This window comes from Saccostrea echinata, unplaced genomic scaffold, assembly GCF_033153115.1.
Source record: "Saccostrea echinata isolate AGI-Se365-2 ecotype Australia unplaced genomic scaffold, CSIRO_AGI_Sech_v1 ptg000009l, whole genome shotgun sequence".
Classification (NCBI taxonomy): domain Eukaryota; kingdom Metazoa; phylum Mollusca; class Bivalvia; order Ostreida; family Ostreidae; genus Saccostrea; species Saccostrea echinata.
The window spans coordinates 28,809,720-28,833,682 of record NW_026889758.1 but is presented as its reverse complement, the minus strand read 5'-3'; the positions used below and the strand labels follow the sequence as shown (position 1 = coordinate 28,833,682).

General features: G+C 32.3%; 1 protein-coding gene across 1 annotated transcript; it reads left to right on the top strand.

The window, feature by feature from the left end:
• The first annotated feature begins 1,092 nt into the window (after window positions 1-1,092).
• Window positions 1,093-22,311, top strand: LOC133182628 (uncharacterized). The gene is made up of 22 exons (XM_061317475.1): window positions 1,093-1,113; window positions 1,321-1,372; window positions 1,525-1,747; window positions 1,927-2,046; window positions 2,142-2,220; window positions 2,317-2,376; window positions 2,866-2,928; window positions 6,562-6,662; window positions 6,745-6,810; window positions 9,029-9,139; window positions 9,783-9,920; window positions 11,541-11,684; window positions 12,284-12,511; window positions 12,630-12,941; window positions 13,066-13,133; window positions 13,329-13,368; window positions 13,472-13,591; window positions 13,701-13,928; window positions 15,805-16,083; window positions 16,195-16,356; window positions 20,183-20,476; window positions 21,269-22,311. Exons 2-22 carry the CDS (start codon window positions 1,337-1,339, stop codon window positions 21,490-21,492), a joined length of 3,096 nt encoding a protein of 1,031 aa, XP_061173459.1. The 5' UTR covers window positions 1,093-1,113; window positions 1,321-1,336; the 3' UTR covers window positions 21,493-22,311.
• Window positions 22,312-23,963: the final 1,652 nt, after the last annotated feature.

The following is a 23,963-nucleotide window of genomic DNA, read 5'->3' as shown; positions in this document are numbered from 1 at the left end:
TCTATCTGCATAAAAATACCACAAAATTAGAACTTTCTAGTGTGCAGTGTATAGAGGGCTCTTAAAACTCTCCAATTTGACCGGAAATTTCCATTTTCATGGAACAAAGTAAACAAGCTCAGACCATCTTTAAAAAAATGTTAGGAATTTTTTTTTTTTTTTTTTTTTAACTTACGAATGTGAAGTTAAAATAGTAATTATTATGATGAGGACATTTCGGAATGAGAAAAAGAAATGTTTCCTGGAGGTTGAAAAAAAAGTTTTGAGTCGGGGCGTTTTTAGTATGTCGGCGACCGACAAACAAACAATTTTTTGAAGATGGGTTCACCTGATTTACTTCCTTTGTATAATTACTAGCATATCTAGTTTCTTACTCGAAAACACTCACGACCTTATATCATTCTAGCCCTAAGGATACGACACTTTCTAAGTCAATTTTCTCCAAATGCACGACTCTCGTCACCGTTTTAAGAGGGGCCCGCGTGTCCTGGTAAGGAGGGGGGAGGGTCCAAGAATTTTTTCGTTATTTTAACAGAGAAACTTAATAACTGAATTAAATCAGGGGCGGATTCTAGATCAGATTTTATCTATACAGAGAATATCTTATCGCTATATTAGAAGTGAATATTGTAGAAGGTAAAAATTTTTGGTGGACTTTTGGATTGGACAGGAAAAAGCATGCCTTTTAGAATTTTAGAATTTGAATTTATATCGACCGTGTTTCAAAAATCAAATCGGGATATTTTGAATATTTGAAGTAAAATTCTAAAAACTCACAATGTAAAAAGTGTTCTGGTTATTTAAGGTTTGAGTGTTTGAATCAAACTTGTAAATTTCTAAAAATCTAAAACGTTTTGAAAGATATAAAATGCTTGGAACCCAGATGACAACTTAGGCCTGTGGGCCTTTTGTTTGAACGATCTGTTTTCTGCTATTCAGAGAGATAGTAGTTTGATTTGTTTTTTGCATTTCGATCTTTTTGTGTGTTGAATATTGATCAATGGTTAAATAGACATATGGCTATACTTTCATTATTATTGACATTCTAGAATTGATAATTTTCAACACATGAAAGACATAAAGAAAGGCACATGAGAAAAGGAATAACATGTAGTAAGTGAAGTTTTTTTTTAATAAATCTAAAATTAGTGTTGCAACATTCCTACATCTTCATTTGTACTTAATTTCCTTTAATCTACCTGACAAAGTATACATGTATATGTATCTCATTTAAAAAGTTCGTTTGATTTTCATTCCGCTTATTTGCCTGCTATCATTGACTTATTATAAAGTTACCGAAAATAAGTTTCTCTTCTTCAGACACATTTCGACACCAATGGAAGGACTTTTTATAATAACGCTACTGTTCTTGGTAAGTGTGTTGCACTTTACAGATATTAATATGTATTTTCTCTGATAATGATAAGCTAGATATACTGATACCTTCCTCAATTAAATCACACATTTTGAAATCATCAAATCTAATTATTAGTAGCGATACTTTATTAAGTTGTCCTATTGCAGAGTTCTCTATCCGTCCCGTTACCAAAATGGGTACACAGAGTAAAATCCTGTCCAGAACCAAACAATATAACGGAATGGATAGAGGCCTCCAAACAATTGAATTGTCTCTATGATTTGACTTCAAAAAAACCTGAAGAGCAAGGGATGATCTACCATTGTCTAGCTAGTACTTATCTCAATGAATCTGTGGAATTTTGTGGAAGAAGTGTGCCTATTGCACCAGGTAGACTGTTTTCTCTTGTAATCATTCGAAACTATTCATGGATATTTTTTCTAACTTTCTTGATTCTGCATGTAAATACACATCTGCTTTGAAAAACATAAATCTTTGAAAATTATGTTAGAAAGTCCGATATTAGGTACCTTGTGCAGTACAAATACAATTACTTTCTTTGTTTCCAGGAAATTGCCCAATTTACAACTACATGTTTTCAAGTAACAAAGCACCTAGTTATTACAACTGCTCAAAATTTTTGAACGGATGTCCAAATAAGATGATCCATTCAAAAGAAGTTTACAAACGTAAGTACAATTATCGTGAACATGTGGGCGATAATTTCTAGTTTCATTCAGAGGCTACTGATTCAAAACGTTTTGATAACTTGTTTCCTTTGTAGACCCTGATTGTCTGAGTATTAATCCAGAAAAGAAATGTTTCCGTGCGGATGCAAATTGCGAAAAGGAAACAAAAAACAAGTAATAAAATCTCTTTACATTGGGCTATGATTGGACTTCGAAAAATTCCTGTCCAATGCTTCATTAAATACATTACAAATATTCTTTCTTTTTTAGATCTGCTCTTTCAATAACAAACCAAACAGGAGACACTACACTGAATGATACAGTTTTCATGTAAGAACCGAATGGCTTGTCAAAGGCGAAAAAAATACACTGTTCTGGTGAAAGATTTTATTTTGAATTACATTTACATGTAATAGGAAATATGTTTGCTTAAATAAATTAATCCTCCTTCTGTCTAAGCTTGGTTTATTCCCCAGCTAAATGCGATCAGAATACACCATTAATACAAATATTTTCCTTAAAAACATTGATGAATTTGAGAAAAGTAAACTTTTTAATATAGTCACTCTTGTCATGTGATTTTTCTCTTTCTACTACATATTATTGAGACAGATAATTTGTACAGCTGCTGATGTTCAGTAAAGTATGATCAAACGAATCATTTGAATACATTTATATAACATTACCTTAGCATTACACATTGTACCGGTATTTTTTTTATGGTACATAGACAAATTTTCCTATACATGTATTCATGTTTGTCTGTTTGCTGCAAAACCATTTTAATTTATGTATGATTTTTAATTAAATTTTAAACAGTGTTGGATCATTGGAAAACGAGACAAAACCTGATGAGAAAAAAGAACATATAGTGCCCGAAAGGCAAGTTAAAGTCATTATAATTTTTCTTATATGTTTTAAAATAAAAGAGAAACATAGCAACTAATAAAATAATGAATAACTTTTTTTTATTTTTTAAAAAGTCGGTTTTGAAATGATTGTGCCGAATCCATGTGCGAAATTGACCTTTTATTATTGTATTCACTAACATATATGTCTTAAAGTGTAAATGGTATGAACTTTGCTTAAAGATGCCGTTACATTTAAAGAGAATGTATTAGTATGAGAGACCGATTATTTCTAAATTGTATTTATACCTGGTGCTATGTGGCAACGCACTTTGAAAAAATTACGCACCTTAAAAATTTTTTTCAAAGTGCGTTAAAATTGGAACAAAATTTTCAAAGTGCGTCAAAGTTGGGGACAAAGTCAACGCACTTTGACATTATTTTTCAAAGTGCGTTACACTTAACGCATTTTGAAAAAAATATGTATAAAACAAAACCCCTGGACTTAGATTTTAGTAATAAACAGCATTATTTTGTTATATTTCTTCGAAAAACTTATGGATTGATCTACCCTCATTGAGAACGAGGACAAGACAGGTAGAGGGTCCCTCAGCCCAACTCTTAATCCTTCTACCCAAATATATGTATTTAACTGGTATTGATATACTTTCTCTCAATAAATTTGAGTTAACGTACAATAGATGAAAAAATTGAGATAAGCTTTCTTTGGAAAAAAAAAAACGCACTATATTATATTAAGGAAGAAATGCTCAGGGGCCAAATCGCTGATCTAAGCAACAATAGCCAACTGACTATGCTTTGGCCAAAGTAGCTTAACAAAATCAAATACAAATCAAGGGGGAAAAACTTGTATGAAATCCATATTTTCCCCCATACTTCTTACTACTGATCAATAGATAGATAGATGAATATGAGAGAGAGAGAATAAAATTTTAATTGCTCCCTTTTCCCTCCAAAAAGCGATGTTTTAAGTCACTAATACCCCTACATCTACCGAACTTATTACAGACTTGATAAAATTAAAAAAGAAACGAAATAGTGCTATTAAACAATCATTCCTCCATTATTTCTAAAAGGTCCATTTCCCTATTATAACATTTACGAGAAGCTTTGTGAACAAAACCTTTAAAACGTCTATATCTTAGATCCTGAAGTGACGTCATCACCGAAAAATTGTCCAATCAGGTTCAAATAATTATTTATCATGCCTAAAATTTGCAAGAATATTGACCAAGCCGTGCACATTTTATTTCAATATTTCCAACAACCAAAATGAATTGAATTACCATATCTTTACTGGATTCCTAAACTTCATAAAAATCCTTACAAACAAAGATACATAGTGGGTTCCAGTAAATGTTCTACCAAGCCTCTTTTTTACTCCTCACTAAAATATTCACTGTAATGAAGGAGAAACTTCAGGAGTACTTTTCACCAGTATATTCGAGAAGTGGTGTAAATCAGATGTGGATACTTAAAAACTCCAAAGAACTTTTGGAAAATTTAAAATCACAAAATTCTACTAAAATCAATAGCATCAAAACGTACGACTTTTCAGCACTTTATACAACCATTCCCCACGACAAATTGAAGTCCAGGCCTTTTGACATCATAGACAGCTGCTTTTTCAATAAAAATTGAATCGTAAATATACTTACCTTGTCACTGGTCATTTACAAAATCATTTTGTTAAAAAGCACTCTGATTGTACACACAAGTACTCTGAAGTTGATATTAAAAAGATGCTTGAGTTTCTGATTGACAATATCTATGTAGTTTTTGGAGAGCAGGTCTTCCAACAATCTTTTGTAATTCCCATGGGTACCAATTGACGAAGCAAGGATATCAACATCTCGTCTGAAGTCATCTTTTCGCAAGTTTTTCGGTCGATACAATGACCTTGTCAGAACATACAACCTGTCATTGAGTCAAATGCTGACTGACGTTTTTCATACTGATTGTTAGGCCATTATTTATACACTGAACTGTCTACGGATATTTCCAGTTTTTGTTTCCCGGTCAAGACAAGGAGCGCACGGCGGGTGTAGCCGGTCGGCAGGGGATGCTCATTCCTCCATGTCACCTGATCCCACCTCTAAATTTTGAGGTCCGTGTTTGCTCTGCTCCAAATTCGTATCGTTTCATTGGACTTTCGAGATTGAATACTGTTCGTTATCTTCATATTTCATTCAAAGTGCCCTAATATGGTCGATATTAACGCACGTTGAAAAGATATATATATTTTTCATAGTGCGTTAACTGGGTCCAAAATTTAACGCACTTTGAAAAAAAAAAATTAGAAGTGCGTAATTTTTCAAAGTGCGTTGTAACAGTGCCATATAATGCCAAAGTAGAGCCTTTTTTATTTAATCTGATCCTTGCTATAAAAAGCTGTACGCGATTGAGTATTGAACATTATACCATTCTTGCTATTTTTAAAAAGAATTAATACGATGATTTAGCATTCAGAGGAGTGCAATGATCACCCAGCCGAAGGAACCTTTGAGATCTCGTACAGATTAACATAACTTAGTATGATTTCAAAATGTTGGATCTCGGCTAGACTGAGAGCTGAGAATTATTCAATCATATAATAAAATAACTTATTTTAATATCCATAAAAGAGACATGTAACACAAAAGATTAACCTTAATTCTCTTCTGCTGTTGTTTTTGTCTAATTTCAGGAAGAAAAAAATGACTTCGATGTATCTCTTTCATATTTAAGTGATCATTCATGATGATAAGAAATAGGATTAAAAGTTTATTCAATTCGTTATCAATCTTTGATAGTTTTTAATTAAGAAGTGAATATTTTAGTACTTTTCATCAGTAACCAACCAGTAATATTTTCCCATACAAGGAGAGCCAGCTTACAGTATATACAATAGTAATACACTATTAGTAGTCATGTAATAAATGTACGTATTTTTGTAAATAATATACCTTGAGAAAATACGTTCATTTTATAACTGCTAATAATATTATATAAATAGTGCACGTTTTTGAGGGTAACAGTTGAAATTGACACCCCAAGGAAAACCATTGTCAACCGACGCGTCAGCGGAGGTTGACAATGGTTTTCCGAGGGGTGTCAATTTCAACTGTTACCCTCAAAAACGTGCACTATTTATTTTATTATACTGAATGCCTTATTGATTTCGGATGTCATTAAAAAATTCGGAGATCGTCGTTAACTTCACGGTTAGAAAGCTTTCAAACTCCCCGCTTCTATTTTTCTCAATAGGAAAGCTTCGTAAAAAGATTTACCAACCTCTTTATTATTTGTTTGCTACTCAGAAGTCCTTTATCACCTAAAGTTTGCACTCGCAAGGATGTTTCGTCTGTCGTTTGTCTTTTTCAAGTAAGCTACATCGGACGCAAGCTTTTATTGACGTCGTTTATTCGGCTTCTTTCAAACGCACAACCGACGTTTTGAGAATTCTACGGTGAACCGTACGCGCATGATTTGAACGCATGTGATATTTTCGTAATGTTACCCGTTGTCAAGTGTGTTGCTAACGCTGAGGGTAATATTACGGATTGTTAAATGTCTCTAAACCAATCAGATTTTAGTATTTAACATGAAAGTATAATAAATTATTATAACAGATTGTATTACTAATAGATTTTTTTCTTCTTTATAGAGACATGCTCTGGATGTTACCGGTCGGGGGTCTTATTGGAGTTATTATTACAGGCATTGTTGTAACTATTACCCGAAGAAAAAAACTAATACAGTTTTTCAGTATGTATTTATAAAGTAGTGTGAATATTTAAGGTTACCAGCCTTCTTTAAAGATGTTTGAACTGCAGCATTACCATTTTAGAAACAATTCGGATGAAAAAAACACGCATGGTTGATAATAATGATGATGCAACACAAGTGAAATTATGTAAGTTTCTTTTCTTATAGTTTATCTTATTTTACTTTGAAGCATATTTATGTTATTCATAAGATTGTATGTTGTTTAATGTCCCATTCGAGAATTTTTTCACTCATATAGAGACGCCATCAAAGACTACGTTTTAAAGGGCTTCAAATTTAGACCTTTACTCGGCACTCAGGGCCATTGAGCAGTGAGGGATCCTTATCGTGCCAACGCCTGTCATGACACGGGGCCTCGGTTTTTAAGGCTGTATTTCATTTCCGGATTTTTTTGAAATTTTTAATTTTTCATTTCCGACATTTTATAGTTTTCATTTCCGACATTTTCAAGCTTTCATCTCCGACATTTTTCAGGTAGTACTTTTTGGCATTGAAAGCAGGATTGAAGACTTCACTTACAAACATTTTAAATTTGAACAAATCATGAATGTATCTTTGAAATCCAAATAAAGAATTTTGCCTTGCTATCAATGAAGTGAAAAATAAAAGATTTTTTTTTCTTTCCCTGAGGCACTTGTAAATGTTGTGAACTTTTGCTCTTCTCCTTTTCAAATGTTCAGTTTAAGTTTGAAATTAAATATGTTAGGATGGAAATTATAAGGCATATTTTGAAAATGTGGTTTGAAATAAAATCTTTAAAAATTCCATTTCCACCTACTTGGTTAACATTAAATTGCCAAAGAGGTACCCTGCAAAAATTCCGGAAATGAAAAAAATGTCGGAAATGAAAATAAAAATTGTCGGAAATGAAATTAAAAAATGTTGGAAATGCTATGCAAAATTCCGGAAATGAAATGCAGCGGTTTTTGAGGTCTCATCCTAAAGACCCGCAACTTTCACTTCAAAGTGCCGAGCGCTTGGCGAAGGAACAGTTGCTACCTTTTTTTTCCACTCAAGTTAGTTGCGACCGGGGTTTGAACCGATCAGGGAGCGAGCCCTCCACCGACCGAGCCAAGAATGGAAATTCTTATTAAAGATATACTTTAAGTGAATTCTTAGATAATTTTCAAAGGTATATGTAAAATGAATAAATCTAGAAAACTGACGAAGTGATTTCCTTTACGGAGAGGAAATGCATGTTGGATTCTAGTCCGGTGTTTTATATCTTATGATTGAAAATTTTTTTGAAGCAATTTAATGCTGAATACAGAGGATACATGTACATGCACTTGTGCTACGTATCTTTTTTAGTCCCTAATCCGTGAAATTGGGGTAACTACATGTATATGCTACATCTCCGCTTTTTTTAAATGACAAATCTAGCTGCGCTGTGGAACTTAAGTTATATTTAGAGTACGAGTTCCCTACTGTATCGGAGATACAGGGCGGGGCTTAAGGCGAGAGCAATAGCTCGAGCCGGGCCCCGCCCTGTATCTCCGATACGGTAGGAAACGAGTATTCTAAATGACTTGTGACATGACCTTTCTTATGACCTCGCTAATTTACATGTGTATTTGGGTATATATCTCTCAACCAATCAGATGATTTTGCGGAAAGTTGATTTAGTACCCCATTTTTAGCAATCGCAACTGAAATGCCGAGTGAGGTGGACGTGCAGGTATCTAAAATAATTATAATTATGAGATGCATTATATAATGTGTTTTCCCAAAATTTAATTTATATTTGATTGCGTAGGTTTTTTCCTTTCTATTTAGCTCTTGCTGACTTTTTTTTAAAATCTAAGCTACGAATTTAGTGCAAAACATTTTGATACATAGGAATCATATATGGGAATGTATTTAAAGCAAAAATGTTTCGGGTAGGTTGTATTCTGAGAGAAATGTCCCGACAATGTCTATCTTTTCTTTAGTGAGCATTTTGAAAAAACAGGATTCCATATCATGGTTCAAAGTTTTACAAAGAACTATTAAAAAAGTTTTCTCAAGAAATGCAACGTTTCAATTTATCTAGAATAATATTTTCTTAATTAAATTGGGTTCATACTGAGACCACAGAGTCCCAAGAGAGATATATAGTTAACCTTGTAAGTCTTTGTGCTACGAGCAGTAGATATTTGTTTTTCCAAATGTGTTTGATATTTGGCACCAGTTGCTAGAGATTCAACGTTTTCAGACACACTGCAGTTCTTTTTTGCAAAATTATTCAAATAGAATAAATGTACATTTATTAAAAAAAATATATTATTGATTCAGAATACTTGTACTCGAAGAAATCTGAACTTAAACTGTATACTGAAAAAAATTAATTAACTTCATTTTTAAAGTGCCCGTCATAGAGATGACGAACAACAATCCAACAGATAATGACAGCGACACTGACAATACAGCCAGCAAGGGAAGCGACTCTGCTATAGCGACAATGGATTCAGATTCAGGTAAAGAATATCAACTCACATTCTAGATAAGCTCTCTAAATTTCATCTATTTCCTTCATCACCGAAAATTCAACGAAAATATCGTGCGTGATGTGAAAAAAACTGCTCTTTTTTATTTGATATGCACAGATTTTAACAGCACTATTCTGTGAATTTAAAGATGCGTAATACATATCAAATAATAAACTGCATAGAAGCACACATTTTTTATACAACGCAATTTCCGGCGTTTGAATTGTAAATCACGAAATTAGGTCTCAAAAATATCTCTGTATGTGTTCAGTAACACAAAACTAAGGTCATGAAATGACATATTTCAAGTTGTTCGAAAGATGTGAATAATATTGCTCTGTATTTTCCTAGAAAACCCATGTTTTGTGTTAATTTTCATCATTTTATAAACATGAGTCTATGACTAACCTGTACAAAAAATTGTAAAGAGGAATCGTTTGTATTACCTTAATTGTGCCTTACATCCTAAAATTGAATGAATAGATTTATATTAGCATCTTGGAAAATCAATCTAACAACAACTACTGCTTTCATATTTAAGAGAGTAAAACTGAAAATATGAAAAAAAAACTGCTCCAGTAACTAGTAAATAGTGTCATAAATTGATCTAAGGTATGTATCAATACTTCAGAGAAAAATGAAGATAATTGTGATCCAATAGCTTTGCACGAAGAAACTGAAGAAAAGAGAAGAATTTCAAACAAGGTGAAAGAAAGAGATGAGAAAAGAAGAGCTAACCAAAAGTCATGTGACATCAAAATTGAAAATGGTAAAGTTTCAAGTTCACTTAATTTTTGATATGATATAATAAACCAAAATGGATCCTTATAAGAAGATTTAGTCGTCCATGATACACCAATCTGGTGATCAAAACCCAAATGCATGTATTCATGCCCATAGGATTGTTATTGCCAGATCGTTTATGATGATAGGAAGATAGTGTTATATCAGTAGAGCAATTTTAGTAACGATGCTCAAGGTGAAGATGTTATACAAGGTTTTGGTGGGTGTAAGGAACCTAGATTATTCGGATGAGTGATTATGTCAGAATATTTTATACCATTACGAAGTAGCTATAATTCTAATATTCTAACATTTTGATTGATTGATTGTATGTTGTTTTACGTCCCATTGGAGAATTTTTCACTCACATAGAGACATCACCGTATGCTGGCGGATGGCTTCAAATGTAGACCTATACTCGACACAGGGGTGTCTTCCACCTATTCCCACTTTTTAAAAATCTCAATTCCACCTATTCCTACTTGCAAATAACAATAAGTGTTGTGATAGTAAATTTGTTTTTATAGCAATTTGGTTAATTACAGCCCTCCTCAGATTTACCTGTATTTTTACACTCTAAGACAGGGGGAAAAATAAGAGTTTTAGGAAATAAAATAAATTGATTTAAGAAAAAATATGATTTAATGAATTTAAATATCTGGATTTTAGACAATAAAATAAGTAGATTTACGGGGAAAATATTTGAGGCACTTATGTATATGCTTTTAGAATATACACACCTAATAATACAGAGATTTAAGAATTTTATAAAATATTATGAATAGATTTAAGAAAAAATGTGATTTCATTCACTTAGATTTCTGCTTTTTGAATAATATTATGCAAAAGTCCATTTACCTGTCTTCCATCCAAACAGAATTACTCACTGTTTACAAGTAATTATACGTTTATAAATTAGTTTATACAGTTAATTATTGGTTTATACAAGTATTCCACCTATTCCCACATAAAATTTTACCTTTTCCAACCTGATTTTTAAACAGTGGGAATGGCTGGAATTAACCGACACGGCCATTGAGCAGTGAGGGCTCTTTATCGTGCCAACGCCTGCAGTGTCACGGACCTCGGTTTTTAAGGTTTCATCCAAAAGATCTGTGACTTGCATTTCTAGTGCCGAATGCTTGGCGAAAGAGTAGTCACTACCTATGTTTACGTCTTAGGTTTGACGCGGCGCGGCGAACGAGAATCGAACCCTGGCCTCCCAATCACGAAGCGAACGCCCTACAACTAGACTATCGCGACCGGTTCTTAAAATTTTGACGAAGACAATAAGGATGCATTCTATCAATCATGATTCACATTCTGTATGTGGTCTACATTTTCATGATGAGTAATCAAGAAACATTCCAAAGTAAATTGAATTCCCACTTTGACCAGTCTTGCTTGTTGAATCTGGATGCATACAATCATAAATACATCGGATGTATTTTATATGTAAAATTTCTTTCTTAAACTATATATATATGTAGACTGGTAGAAATGTTTCATATTAATTAAGATTTTTTTAAACAAATAGATATGTTCAATCCGATCCATCACCCTTTCGATACATTAAAATGATTTGAAAATAATAATTATTTTACAGAGGAAAGTAAATCTGGAAAAGCCATCAGAGGCCTAAATGCATTTACCAGATTCTCCTGTAACAAAGCATTCAGTGACTTCTTGCAGGATATGAGTGAAGATATGTCAGCTGAAACGACAAGAAAAATGAAAGAACTTTTAAAAGGTTTTTCAGATTTTTAAGAAAATACCATGATCATTTAAAACGCAACACTTATATTACTATGTAGAAAATTGGAAACTTAACAGAGATACCAAATTTAAAAAAAAAAATCTTCAACAAAAAAAAAATTCAGATAAATTTCACTTATTCATGTTTTGACTGAAATTCTTCCATTTGTTTTTTTTTTTACTTTTCATTAAAACTTCTAATTTGTAAAGATCTCCTGAAGCGATTCTTTTTTGCCATTTTTTTTTAAATACATGAACTAAAATCAGCAGTATTCTCTGGTTCCTTCATGATCAAATTTTTATTTATCAGCAAAATGAGCGATTCCAGAACTCTTATTTTTACAATAAGGGTCAATAGAAAAATAATAAAAAAAAATGAATGTAATGAAAACTTTTTTTCTATTTAGGGAAATTATTATTTATTCAGATGAAAGGTAAAAAAAGGTTAAACTTAGCTACACAGTTACTGAGCCGCAACTTTTTACCGAGACACGAGATTGACTTAACTTGTAGTGTTACGAGGAAAACATTATTTAAATACTATTACAAATGTATGTTAAAAAAAAATTCATGCATACTCTTTGTTTCTCGTAGACCGCATGTGTGATCCTGATCCTGAATTAGATGACGTGAGGACACCAAAGAGTTTACTAGAGTACATGGATAATAAGTTCTCTTTGTACAATAATGTATCAATTCTTCAAGCATATGCCTTGGCAATTCAACCCCCTGATGAAAACATGTACAAAAAATGTTTGCAGTACTCAAAGAGCAGAAATGACGAAGTGTTTTACTTTGAAAAATTTAAGTCTCAATTGAAAGGTAAGTATTTAGTTCTCTTTTTAATTTGATTTTTAAATTTATTTATATAAACAGGTTTCAAGTATTTTATTGGATTTATAAATTACTTTACTTACTAGTACTGCATATATTTTTGTAGGCTATGAAAGAGTGGTGTTTCATATTGATTGTAAGAATATCGCTTCATACAATAGAGGGGATCTAGATACACTGCAAAAAGACTTAGCTACATTTCTACGAGCTGAACCAGATGATGTGATACTTGTTGGTATACAAGAAGGAAGCATTATACTCACATTTATGATCAGGGATAAATTAATACCTACCCTGAGGTCGATATTTTGTGAGAGAAATTCATGGAAGTACATAACATATCGAATGCTGATTTTACGGCATCTGACCTTCAGAGTTTTTAAAGTATTTATCACGAATGAAATCGTTTACGAACCAGGTAATTTTAATTACTCAGACTTCCCGTTTATTCAGTTTCTGAAATATTTTGTGATTAATGCTGTGGTTATTTAATTTTGACAAAAAATTAATTCAATGAAATGTTAAAATGTTATACGAAATAGCGGATAAACAGCTGCGTGATGTGAACCCAGAAATGATGCTTGATAAAAGTTCAGAAGGCAGAGATGAGGTAAAAAAGATTTACAGTATTCAGTAATAATGACAGTTAGATTGTAATACTTTCAAAAGTAACAAATACTTTTTGTATATCATATGAACTTGTTATATCAAACCGTTTGTAGAAAAGACATACTCTTATATTAATATTTACTCTTCAATAAAAAAAAAGATATGTATTGTGACGATTAGCTAAATATGATTTTAGAAAGCGAATGCTGACGAAGACAAAAGCAAAAAATGCACAGGTACCGGTATTAGAATTAGAGTTGACTTTATATTGTTTATTGTAATTCTGGTGTATCATTGCCAAAAAATTTTGTCTTTAAATAAATGTCATTATTTATTCAGCGGATGTCAAAGAAGAACACGTAGACCATGAAAGAAATTTGTCGATGACGTCTTTTCTAGAGGAATTGGCAGGTTCAATAACTGACGATATTTTGGCTTCAATGAAAGTCGTCCTAAAGGGTATGTGATTGGCTGTAGAATATAACTTTAATTGTAATTATCTTGATAACAACCTATCAATGAATTGATTTTGAATTTTTTTCTTCATTTTATTTTTGTTTTGATGTAGGTATTGTAGACGAGGGAGTGATGGAGGGATTAAATGCACAGAGACTTTTGAACAACTTGAAAGAGGATTTTAAAATCGAATATAATATCTGTTTCCTGCAATGGATATTTGAGAAATGCTCCGCGCATGAACTGAGCACTAAATGTTCTGTTTTTGCATCAAAGCGTCAACATCTTTTCCCATTGATTTACTTCGATTCAGATTTGTCAGAAAAAGAAGGAGATGAGAGTAAGTGCGGGTTCCAATAAATCATTTATGAATACCTGATAAGGCGGTGCTCAATTTAAAAACATATGAAAACACAAGTTTGGAATCGAATGATCATTTATTAATGAACAAATCACGAAGCAACTAAATATGTTAATACAATAGAATGCACATTACCAAACACATGTAAACACGTTACGTAATAAATATACATGTAGCAAAGTTCATCATTAAGTCTTTAAGCTTACATTATTTTGAAATCAGTTTTGGAAGGGTACAAACAATATTCAGTAAACATAATGCATATTTCATATGTAGGCAGGTGTAACTAAATGTACTTCGCTTGGTCAAGCTGTTTGCAATTACAAAAGTCATAATATATTATACTTTAGTATTGATTTAAACATTTGGGGGGGGGGATGAATTCATGGCTCTTTCAATACCATGGAAACAACAGACATCAAACCCCCTTGAAAATGAGTAATTTCACAGTATATATTTTCATTTATCAAATATCTAAAAAAAAAAAATTAAAACATTTTAAGGCTTTCAATGTATAACAAGGGATGTTGAAGGATGAAATATTACTGTATATTTTCTCATCGGTACTGTTTAATGGTTTTAACTTCAAAGTTTCAGTAAGTTTTGACCATACATATTTGAAACATGGATGATTTTCAAATCAAACTCCCATTGACTGTCAAAAGCGATGAAGAAAGTGTAATACTAAGTACCATAAGAGGAAATCTGTTTCTTAATGTAAATCATATACGGTATCAATTTTGATGCACCAGATGCGCATTTCGGCAAATTATGTCTCTTCAGTGATGCTCATGCCGAATCGATGGAAATCCGAAATATTTGAATTTCACGTTTAAACTGGAATTTTACGTTTGATAAAAAAAGAACGCATTGGTACCTAATATTAAAAGCAATATATTATCAGAAGCTGTTATTAACTAGTGCAATTTCCACTTTAACATGCCTTACTCAATGGTAATTGTGCATTTCTTATAAAAAGAATTTTAAAAAAAATTGAAACAGAGTGACTTCAAACCACTTGGATAGAAAATAACTTAATTCATTCCTGGAAGTAAATAAAATATATAAATATTTTTACAACAATATTTTGGAATTATTAAACAACCCCCCCCCCTCCCCCCTCCATTTCAGCATTCAGTGAGCTTAGACACATGTGTAATTTAACATCTTTGAATAACACAATAATGGTAATTGTACGCTTACATATTGATAACATTCTAAATCATCATGGATAGATGAACTTTAGGAACTGTTTAACAATGTCCTCGACTTTGGAAAAGTGCACAATTTCCTCTGAAAGGAAGGAAAATAATTATTACTCCTATCTCTGCAGAACTTTAAATAATATATGTATTTTATTCCTCCCATGAAGAGAATTATATGAAAAGTAAAAAAAAAATTCATTCACAGCCCTCTATATTTCAAACAATTCAAAAATTTCTTTTCTGGATAATGTATAGTCCTTAAGTAATGAACTTTTTCAAATAAAAAAATCCCATCCCAGCTCAGATTTAAATCTGTCTCCCATCTTAATAAAAGAAATGTAGAAATAGTGTAGAAATAACTTACTACTTTCTGATTTTCTATCTGTCATAACCTTTCAGAAAAAAGTTTGCATATGTCAACACCAAACTTAGTAGCTATTCACAATGTACATCTGTTTTGCAAATTGGTTCACTCAGAAAATAATTTTTTGCATTTAAAAAATCACTTAGACTTTCATCCCTCACTAAAGGCAAAATGATAAAAATTGAACTAAATTACATATTATCATATAAAAAAAATGGTTACATGTATTTCCTTTCTTGTTGGTATTTCAAATTGTTTGTTGCATCTTAACTTTTGGTTTTTGAAGGACATTGCATCAGAGTGTATGTTGAGAAGGAGTTGGAAAAATGTCAGACTGAAGTGAACGATATCAGAGATTTGTTGGCTAAAGAACTTAATGTGGACAGTGGTGAAATGGTCATTGTTGGGCTAGAGAAAGGGTCTGTCACTATTGTATTTAGACTTTTAGAAACGCCTACCACAGAGTTTATGTCACACATCAGCAATGAAACGGATGAGTTTTTAGTCCATTTATCTCGAAAGGGAGTACGAAGAATCAAATGTGGCCAAAGAACAATTAATACCGGTAAGGATTATCATAAGCGAAATACAATCAATAATTATTGTCGAAGAATAAACGATATCACAACCAACAGTTGTAAATATTTTTTGGATAATATCTCTTTTGTTTTTGTAGAAAAGGTTCCGGAATTCATTCATCTCCACTTGATTAATACGCAAGAAGCAAATACTTTAAAAAATGTAAAAACAGCTTTTTCGACAGTACTACACAAAGTGAAGATTTCAATGGATAAACCAAAAGTGTTTCTTCGAACTAAATACAAGCCAAAGCCAACAGGTACACAAAAATATCTTTATTTCAAGCAAGGTTATAAAAGAAATAAGCTAGATTATTGTGTAGATTTTTTTCCCAATCAGATATCATCCAAAACCGATGCCTAAACACATGGGATCGATGGAAAAAATATTAAAATATGTTTACAGAATCTTTCTTTTAGCTCACCTGTATGAAGGGTGTCCAGCGTACATCTGTCGTCTGTCATGTTTCGTCCGTAAACTTTTCATATTTTTGACTTCTTCTAAATAACCACTGGGTCGATTTCATCCAAACTTGCCAAGCACTTGAGTAAAAGGAATTTCAGTTTAATTAAACAAGCATTCTGAGAGTATTGCATGAGCAATACTAGTCCCCTACCGGCAGGTGTAATCTGGTTCTGTTCCCGTTAAGAATTGAAAATGCCATAATTCCGTCAAAAATTAATGAAGCGGGACAAAATGCAAACTTGATCTATAACTAATCAAGGTAAAGCCACATACCAAAAATCAGCTCAATATCTACAAGCGTTTAGAAGAAAATTGCGGAAAACCCATAAAAATTGAAAAGGCCGTAATTCCGTCAAAAATCAATGAAGCGGAACGAAATGCAAACTTGATCTGTAACTCATCAAGATACACTCACATACCAAAAATCAGCTCAATATCTGCAAGCGTTTAGGAAAAAAGTGCGGAAAACCAAGTGGGACAGACTGACAGACAGACAGAGGGACAGACAGACAGACAGACGGACAGACAGACAGACAGACGGACGGACAGACGGACGGACAGACTCAGAGTAAACCTATAGTCCCCTCCGGTTTCACCGGTAGGGGACTAATAAAGGACCACGCCCTTTTCAAGGGGAGCTAATTAAGAATTAATGAAAATTTATTGGCATCTTTTTTAGAATCTTTTTCTCGAAAACCATTGTATCAGAATAGATGAAATTTATGTGAAAGCTTCATTACATACTGTACATTCAAATTTGATCAAATATCATGACCTCCGCCGAGGTTAAGGCAGGGTGAAAATAGGCGATCAAAGTATAAAGGGAAATTCTTAACAAATCTTTTCAAGAACAGTTAAGCCATGATAAGCCACATTTACATGGAAGAATCCCCAGGAAGTGTACAAATCAAGACCCCGGGGCTAGGATGGTGTTATAATACGTATCAAACTTTTACATTGAAATATATTGCAAAAATCTTTAAAAATCTTCTCAAAGCCGCAGAATCTTAAAAAAATCTTCTTCTCAAGCGCAACGTTTTTAATAACAAAGCCATTATTAGTCATATTTATATGGAAACATCCTCAGGCAGTGAAGATTTAAATTTGTTCAAATGATGACCCTCGGGGCTAGGGCGTGGCCACAATCGGTCATCAAATTTTAAAATAGCAATACATGTATGTAGGAAAAATCTTTTAAAATATTCGTAACAACAAAGCCAGCATCAGTCATATCTATTATCTCAACCGAGCTGAAAGCTCAAGTAAGCTTTTCTGATCCCATTTTGAACGGCGTCTGTCTGTTCATTTGTCCATCTGTAAACTTTTTACACATTTTGAACTTCAGAACCACTGGGCCGATCATAACCAAACTTGCCAGAAAGCATCTTTGGACAAAGGAGATTCAAATTTGCTCAAATGAAGGGCCACTTGTTCATTCTAAGAGAGATAATTAACTTTAAAAGGATTAGTGAAAATTAAGTGGCATCTTTTTTAAATCTTCTCAAGAACCACAAAAGGAATAAATTAAACTCTCGTGAAAGCTTCATTACATAGTGTAGTTTCTAATTTGTTTAAATCATGAGCCCTGGGGTAAGGTGGGGGCATCAATGGGCTACTTGTTTAAAATCCAGTTAAAGGAAACAAGGATCTTATTTGTTCAATGAATAAAATATTATCTTCTTATTATGTAGAATTAAGTTTATTTAAGTTACTAGTCCTTCGAACAAGATTAAACCAGTGGTGAACATTTGAATAAAAACAGAGACTGCGCATCAATAGAGTTGTATCACTTTGCTCATATAATTGTGAAATATAGGCCCATTGGTCTACTAATATTAATATATTTCATGAGACTATGATATTAGGACTACAAGTATTTCCACAAATCCAAATTAATTATCAACAGCTTTTTAATATCATAATTTCGAAATTTTGCTTGATCTTCAATAATAAAATTGTTTCAAATAAATGCTTTGTCAAAATACTGTCCTCAAAATGTTTTCCCCTTTTATAGTCATTTTTCCATATGCATGCCCCAATTAATCCGCTAACAAAATTCAAGTAATTATTATAAAATCAAACCGTTCGTCTATTACTTATTCTGCTTGCGGGCAGTGTTATAATAGTATACCATTTAAGAAGACAGCAATCTGAGTTGGAATAACTTTTGTCCAATGCAATGAATTATGTTCAATAAAATATGTTTTTAAAAGACATCTAACAGACGCACATAGTATTTATAAAGACACGATAACATTTAAACAGAAGTCATATAGTCCTTCACAGTCAGCGAGATATTGTGTGTCTTTGAATTTTTAAATTTATGACCAACTCAGCCCAGTCCATTTTGAGTAAATACCAGCTAAAACTATAATTTTGTTAATTTTTCTTTAAAAAACACAAGGGTTGTCATCATTTGATATCTTTTCCAAAGTCATTGTACAGTACATGCAATGTACGTTGCGAATATCTTTAAAACTTTTCCAGGTTTTCATGAGAAAGAGATTGAGCTTTTAGTCGTCTTGCATTTTTGATAACTATCGTAATCACATTAAAATCGTTATACTTAAAGGGGAAAAGTGTAATACCCCCCCCCCCCCCCGATGTAGTTTTCCACAGCAATATGGGGTCGTATGCTCCAGCTTTAAACGTAAATCATGCAATACATCTGGTAAATGACCACAGATATTATACTGGATACAAATTATTTTCTTGTCATTTAACTCTTAAAGACCTGTACATACTACCGATTATTACATCAATGCTATACTGAGCAGTTCAAGTGAACAAATAGATAAGGGTGAGAATGATAAGTCCTCAAGATATACCTATATTTTTCTATAGAGATAAAATCTCTTAACTTTTTTCATTTTTTTTTTACTTGCGTTAATGCAAAGATTTGTTTTCATTCTTACGTAACACTTTCTTTTACTTTAATTTCTTTTGCTTAATTGATTTAAGTTTAAAAAAATCCACAAAAAATCACTCCAGTTAATGAATTTTTAAATATCAATCATGAATGTATTAAAAATAAAGTTAAACCCCTTTCAATCGAAAACGTAACAATATAATTTCTTTGATATGCTGCACATTCATTTTTTAAATAAGAATTTTATTACATATCTTAATACCAATTCATATTAAAAAAGTTTTAAAAAGTATTTCAAATATTGAATGGGAGAAAAATGGAGAGAGAGAGAGAGTATATGAAATATCTGCAGGATGGATTAAAAAATATAAATATTCCTATGGTTGCAGTAAAATTAAAAAAAAAATGAACTGATCTTTAGATAAAAATTAAAAAAAAAAAAAGAAACATTCCCCAGTTTAAAAAAAATGGCACAATGTTAAAATAAACAAAAAATATGTTCCTAGTCTAAATACAGATGATTATAGCCCGACGTTGGACTGAGTTAGTCATAGCCTTAGTAACTCTTGATATTCGGTTGGCGGTTATAGTTCATAGCTATTTTTTAATGTTAGGATTATAGAAAGTCATAATCTCATACTCTATACGAAGTATGCTCTTGACTTAGGGTACAGAATTTACTGTGGTATATGCGATGGTATTAGGCCTCTAAGCATAATTTTTTATTCTTATTACATAATTTTATTATCAGACATAATTGCAAATGACAGCGGCATACTAAAGCGACCATTCTTACTGGAGGAAATGGAACCCATGGAACTTTTGCATGACAAACAAATAAGAAAAACATTTGGAAAGACGGATATCACGAAGATATTGTCAGGTCAAAGCCGAAAGGAAAAAATCACCACTTTCTTAGATACTGTAGAAACCTTTCCTAAGCAGAAAAGAGACGAATTGTGGAAGATGGTATCAGAACACATGCAATGTCCGAAAGACCCATGTAAGGAGAAGAGAAGCTCCATTTTTGTATATAAAGACCAAGGTATTTATTGCTTACCAGTATTCTAATATAACAAGTCTAAATATTAAATGTGTTTCACGCAAAGGAAGCATATTATTTGATGCAGTTAATTGTACATAGTGGTATTTAACTTACGTAGCTGCAGTGCATCCTAAGGGAAGAAAAGGAAACATAATCAAGACAACGTTGTATGTCTTCCCTACTAATACTATTTCTCTAGTAAATTAAGTTGATGCGTACTAGAAACAACATGGTCACCTTTTCTAAACGAAATCAATTAAAGATCACGGATATCCGAAATTTACAGAAGGTTGGGTTTTTATTCATATGTTGTTGTTTTTAGATTCACATTAATTTGTAAAGTTAGAATTAATTTATGTCTATTTGGGGATTTGATTTTACATGTTTTTGCATTGAAATATAAAACTAAAAAAAGGAAATAATAATAATAAAGACTGGTTTGGTAGCATCAATATAAACCTTCACAAGCTCTTTTACAAATTTAGAAAGCAATTCTTTTGTTTATCCTTTGTCCTTATATGAATTGCTTTATTTTGTTTTGTATTTACATGTATAATTAACTAACGTTTCAAAAACGTGTAAATATATTAGTGTCGGCTTTTAAGTTTCAAACTAATTGTATAAGTTTTTGCATGCATGTAACAAAATTGCTTTTTTTTTTATAGAGGCGTAAACAATTTATAAATATTTCATGCCAATAAACGTTATCTTGATGCAAGGTTACAAATGCGCTGAATTTTACCTCTTGGGAGCCTAGTTATATATTACGTGAATTATCAACTTCTTTTCTAGAGGCACTACCAAGTCTTGAAGAATTACTAGAAGAGATTGATACATCAATTATGACCGAAACTTTTGCAAAAATTGGAAATGTACCGGAAGAAATACAACAGAAATGTAACAGTGCTTCAGGAGAAAGTCGCAGAAACAGAGCAGAAGTATTTTTGAACTTTATCGAAGGAAATCATAAAAAGATTTTCGCAGAAGTTTGGAATCATCGCCAGAAATATGAATGAGAAATCGTTCTTTAATGAGGCATTTTGTGTATTTTTTAAATTAATATAAAATATTTCAGTGGATTTTTATTGAAGTGATGTATTGTTTATGTATTTTTAACTTTTCGTTTATATAGCTGTAGATACTTCTTCTTATACCTTCTTTATTCGTAGTTTACCATACAAAAATGGCAACTTTAACAGGAATAAAACGAAATTGATTCAGGGGAGGGGATGACAATTTGGAAGATTCAAATGCTAAAAATTGATTCAGATGAACACTGCGGATTTTTTTTGTATAGTTCTATTGGTAGTTAAGTTTGTACATATTCACACACCTTTTTTAAGGACTGTGTTAAAACTTAATTTGCACTGCAATGCTGATTGATTTTGTTGGAGTTTTAACTCTTGTGTTAGTGACTTTGACACCAATGCAGGCAATCAGTGTATGATATACAGGACATTCGACTGGATCTTTTTTAATATTTGAAAGGTTAATGGAGAAAGTGTGCAAGTTCATAATTCATTGGGCAAAGAAAATATATAAATGTTTTAACTTTGAACATATTACAGTTGAAAAGCTTTGGATATATATATAGAACCCAAAAATGAATTCTAATTACGTTTTCACGTTTTCGTCATACATTTGGTGTGTCTTATAACCATGATGTACTAGTATGTGTCAAAACATATCTTTTTAAAGTTGTATTTTCATTTTTTGGAAGAAAACATACTTCAACTGCTTCCATTTATTTCAATTTTACCAACCTATGATTTAACATATCTGCCCCTTAAACATTTTGTCTGTCCTTATTGCATGCGTATGCACATTTGTTGTTTTTTTTTGCGGGGGGGGGGGGTGTTATCATGTGCATAACATTTCTGTGATGTAGTTCTATCCATGATAAGTAAGTCTTTGTTCATATGTTTAGATTTACAAGTATCATTTCATTCTCTAAAAAAGTCTGCTGGGTCATACATTTCATTTGTTGCTTATGAACATTTGCGTTTAAGTGAACATCAAGATAGCATTGACTTAATTGTAATCTGTTCTCATCTTGTCATTCTCATTTGAGAAATTAAAAAAAATTATTCAAATGAGCAAGTCTATCAATATATTGCCAAGTAATGCATATATATATTTAAAAGAAGACAACAAAAGAAAATAAACCTTGCAGTTATGAAAACCTTGTAGTTATGAATAGAACTGGGAATACATATTTTTTTTATTCTCAGTTTGATACTTTTCATCCCTTTTCTTAAAAGTAAATGATTGATTATTAAAATATATCTAATTGGTAAAAACAAAAAATCTATCTATCGATCGATCGATCGATCGATCGATTGATTATTCGTTCGTTCGTCAGTTCAATAAGTAATGATTACTACTCAAGAAACCATACAACGAAATAGTCTTTCATTTTTAGTGTACAGTTGTCCCCCACTTTCTTGAATGCGAGGGGACATTAAATCTTAAAATGTTATTCGTCTGTCTGTCTGTTAGTCTGACACAAAAAATTCAACCTTGATCATAACTTTTTCGTATTGCATGTGTGCATTATCTGTGACAAGATCTTTTCAGATATACTGTGATTTTTGACCCATTGACCTTGAATTTTAATCTACTTTTTTCTTAAAATTGATAAATTTTTTGAATGAGAGAAGATACGGCTTTCATAATTTATATGTTTAGTACCTATGACAATATCTTTCAGAAAGATCTATCAATTGACTTCATGACTTTGACCTAGAAGTTTTGCTTTGGCCATAACTTATGCTACAGAATAGATGGGGCTTTCATATTATTTTCACATGTGCATTAGTTGTATTATGCTATTTGACCTCATGACCTTGATTTTGAAATTTTATGCAGTTTTGAGAAGCTTTAATCTTTACCTTTACTTTTATTAATCCAAAAAATTATATCTTTTTAGGTCACCTGAGTCACTCAGCTGACCTATTGCTATCCGTTTCCGTCCGTCGGCGTGCGTCGTTTGTTAACATTTGAATATTTTTAGCTTCTTCTCTGAAACCGCTCAACCAATTTCAACCAACTTTGGCATATAGCATTTCTGGGTGAAGGGGTACAAAAATTGTGAGTGTCAGGGTCCCTGCCCCCCTGGGGCTTGAGCGGTGGGGCTAAAACCACCAAAAATAATGCAATCTTTAAAAATCTTCTTCTTTACTCCTGGACATCAAGCAGTCAAACTGTTGGCATGATTGTAATGAGCATTGAGCCCTCTACCAAAATTGTGAAATTCATGGCCCCAGGGTCAGGGGTTCTGGTGCTAGGGTGGGGCTATATAGATCATATAGAGAAAGTGCATTATTTCTTTGAAAATCTTCTTCTCTTCTCCTGGGTATTAAATAAAGTAACTAACTACATAGTTATGAATAGCAAGAGTGCCTCTTCCAAAATTGTGAAATTCATGGCCCCAGGGTCAGGGGCTCTGGTGTTAGGGCGGGGCTCTATTGTTTATAAAGTGAAAATG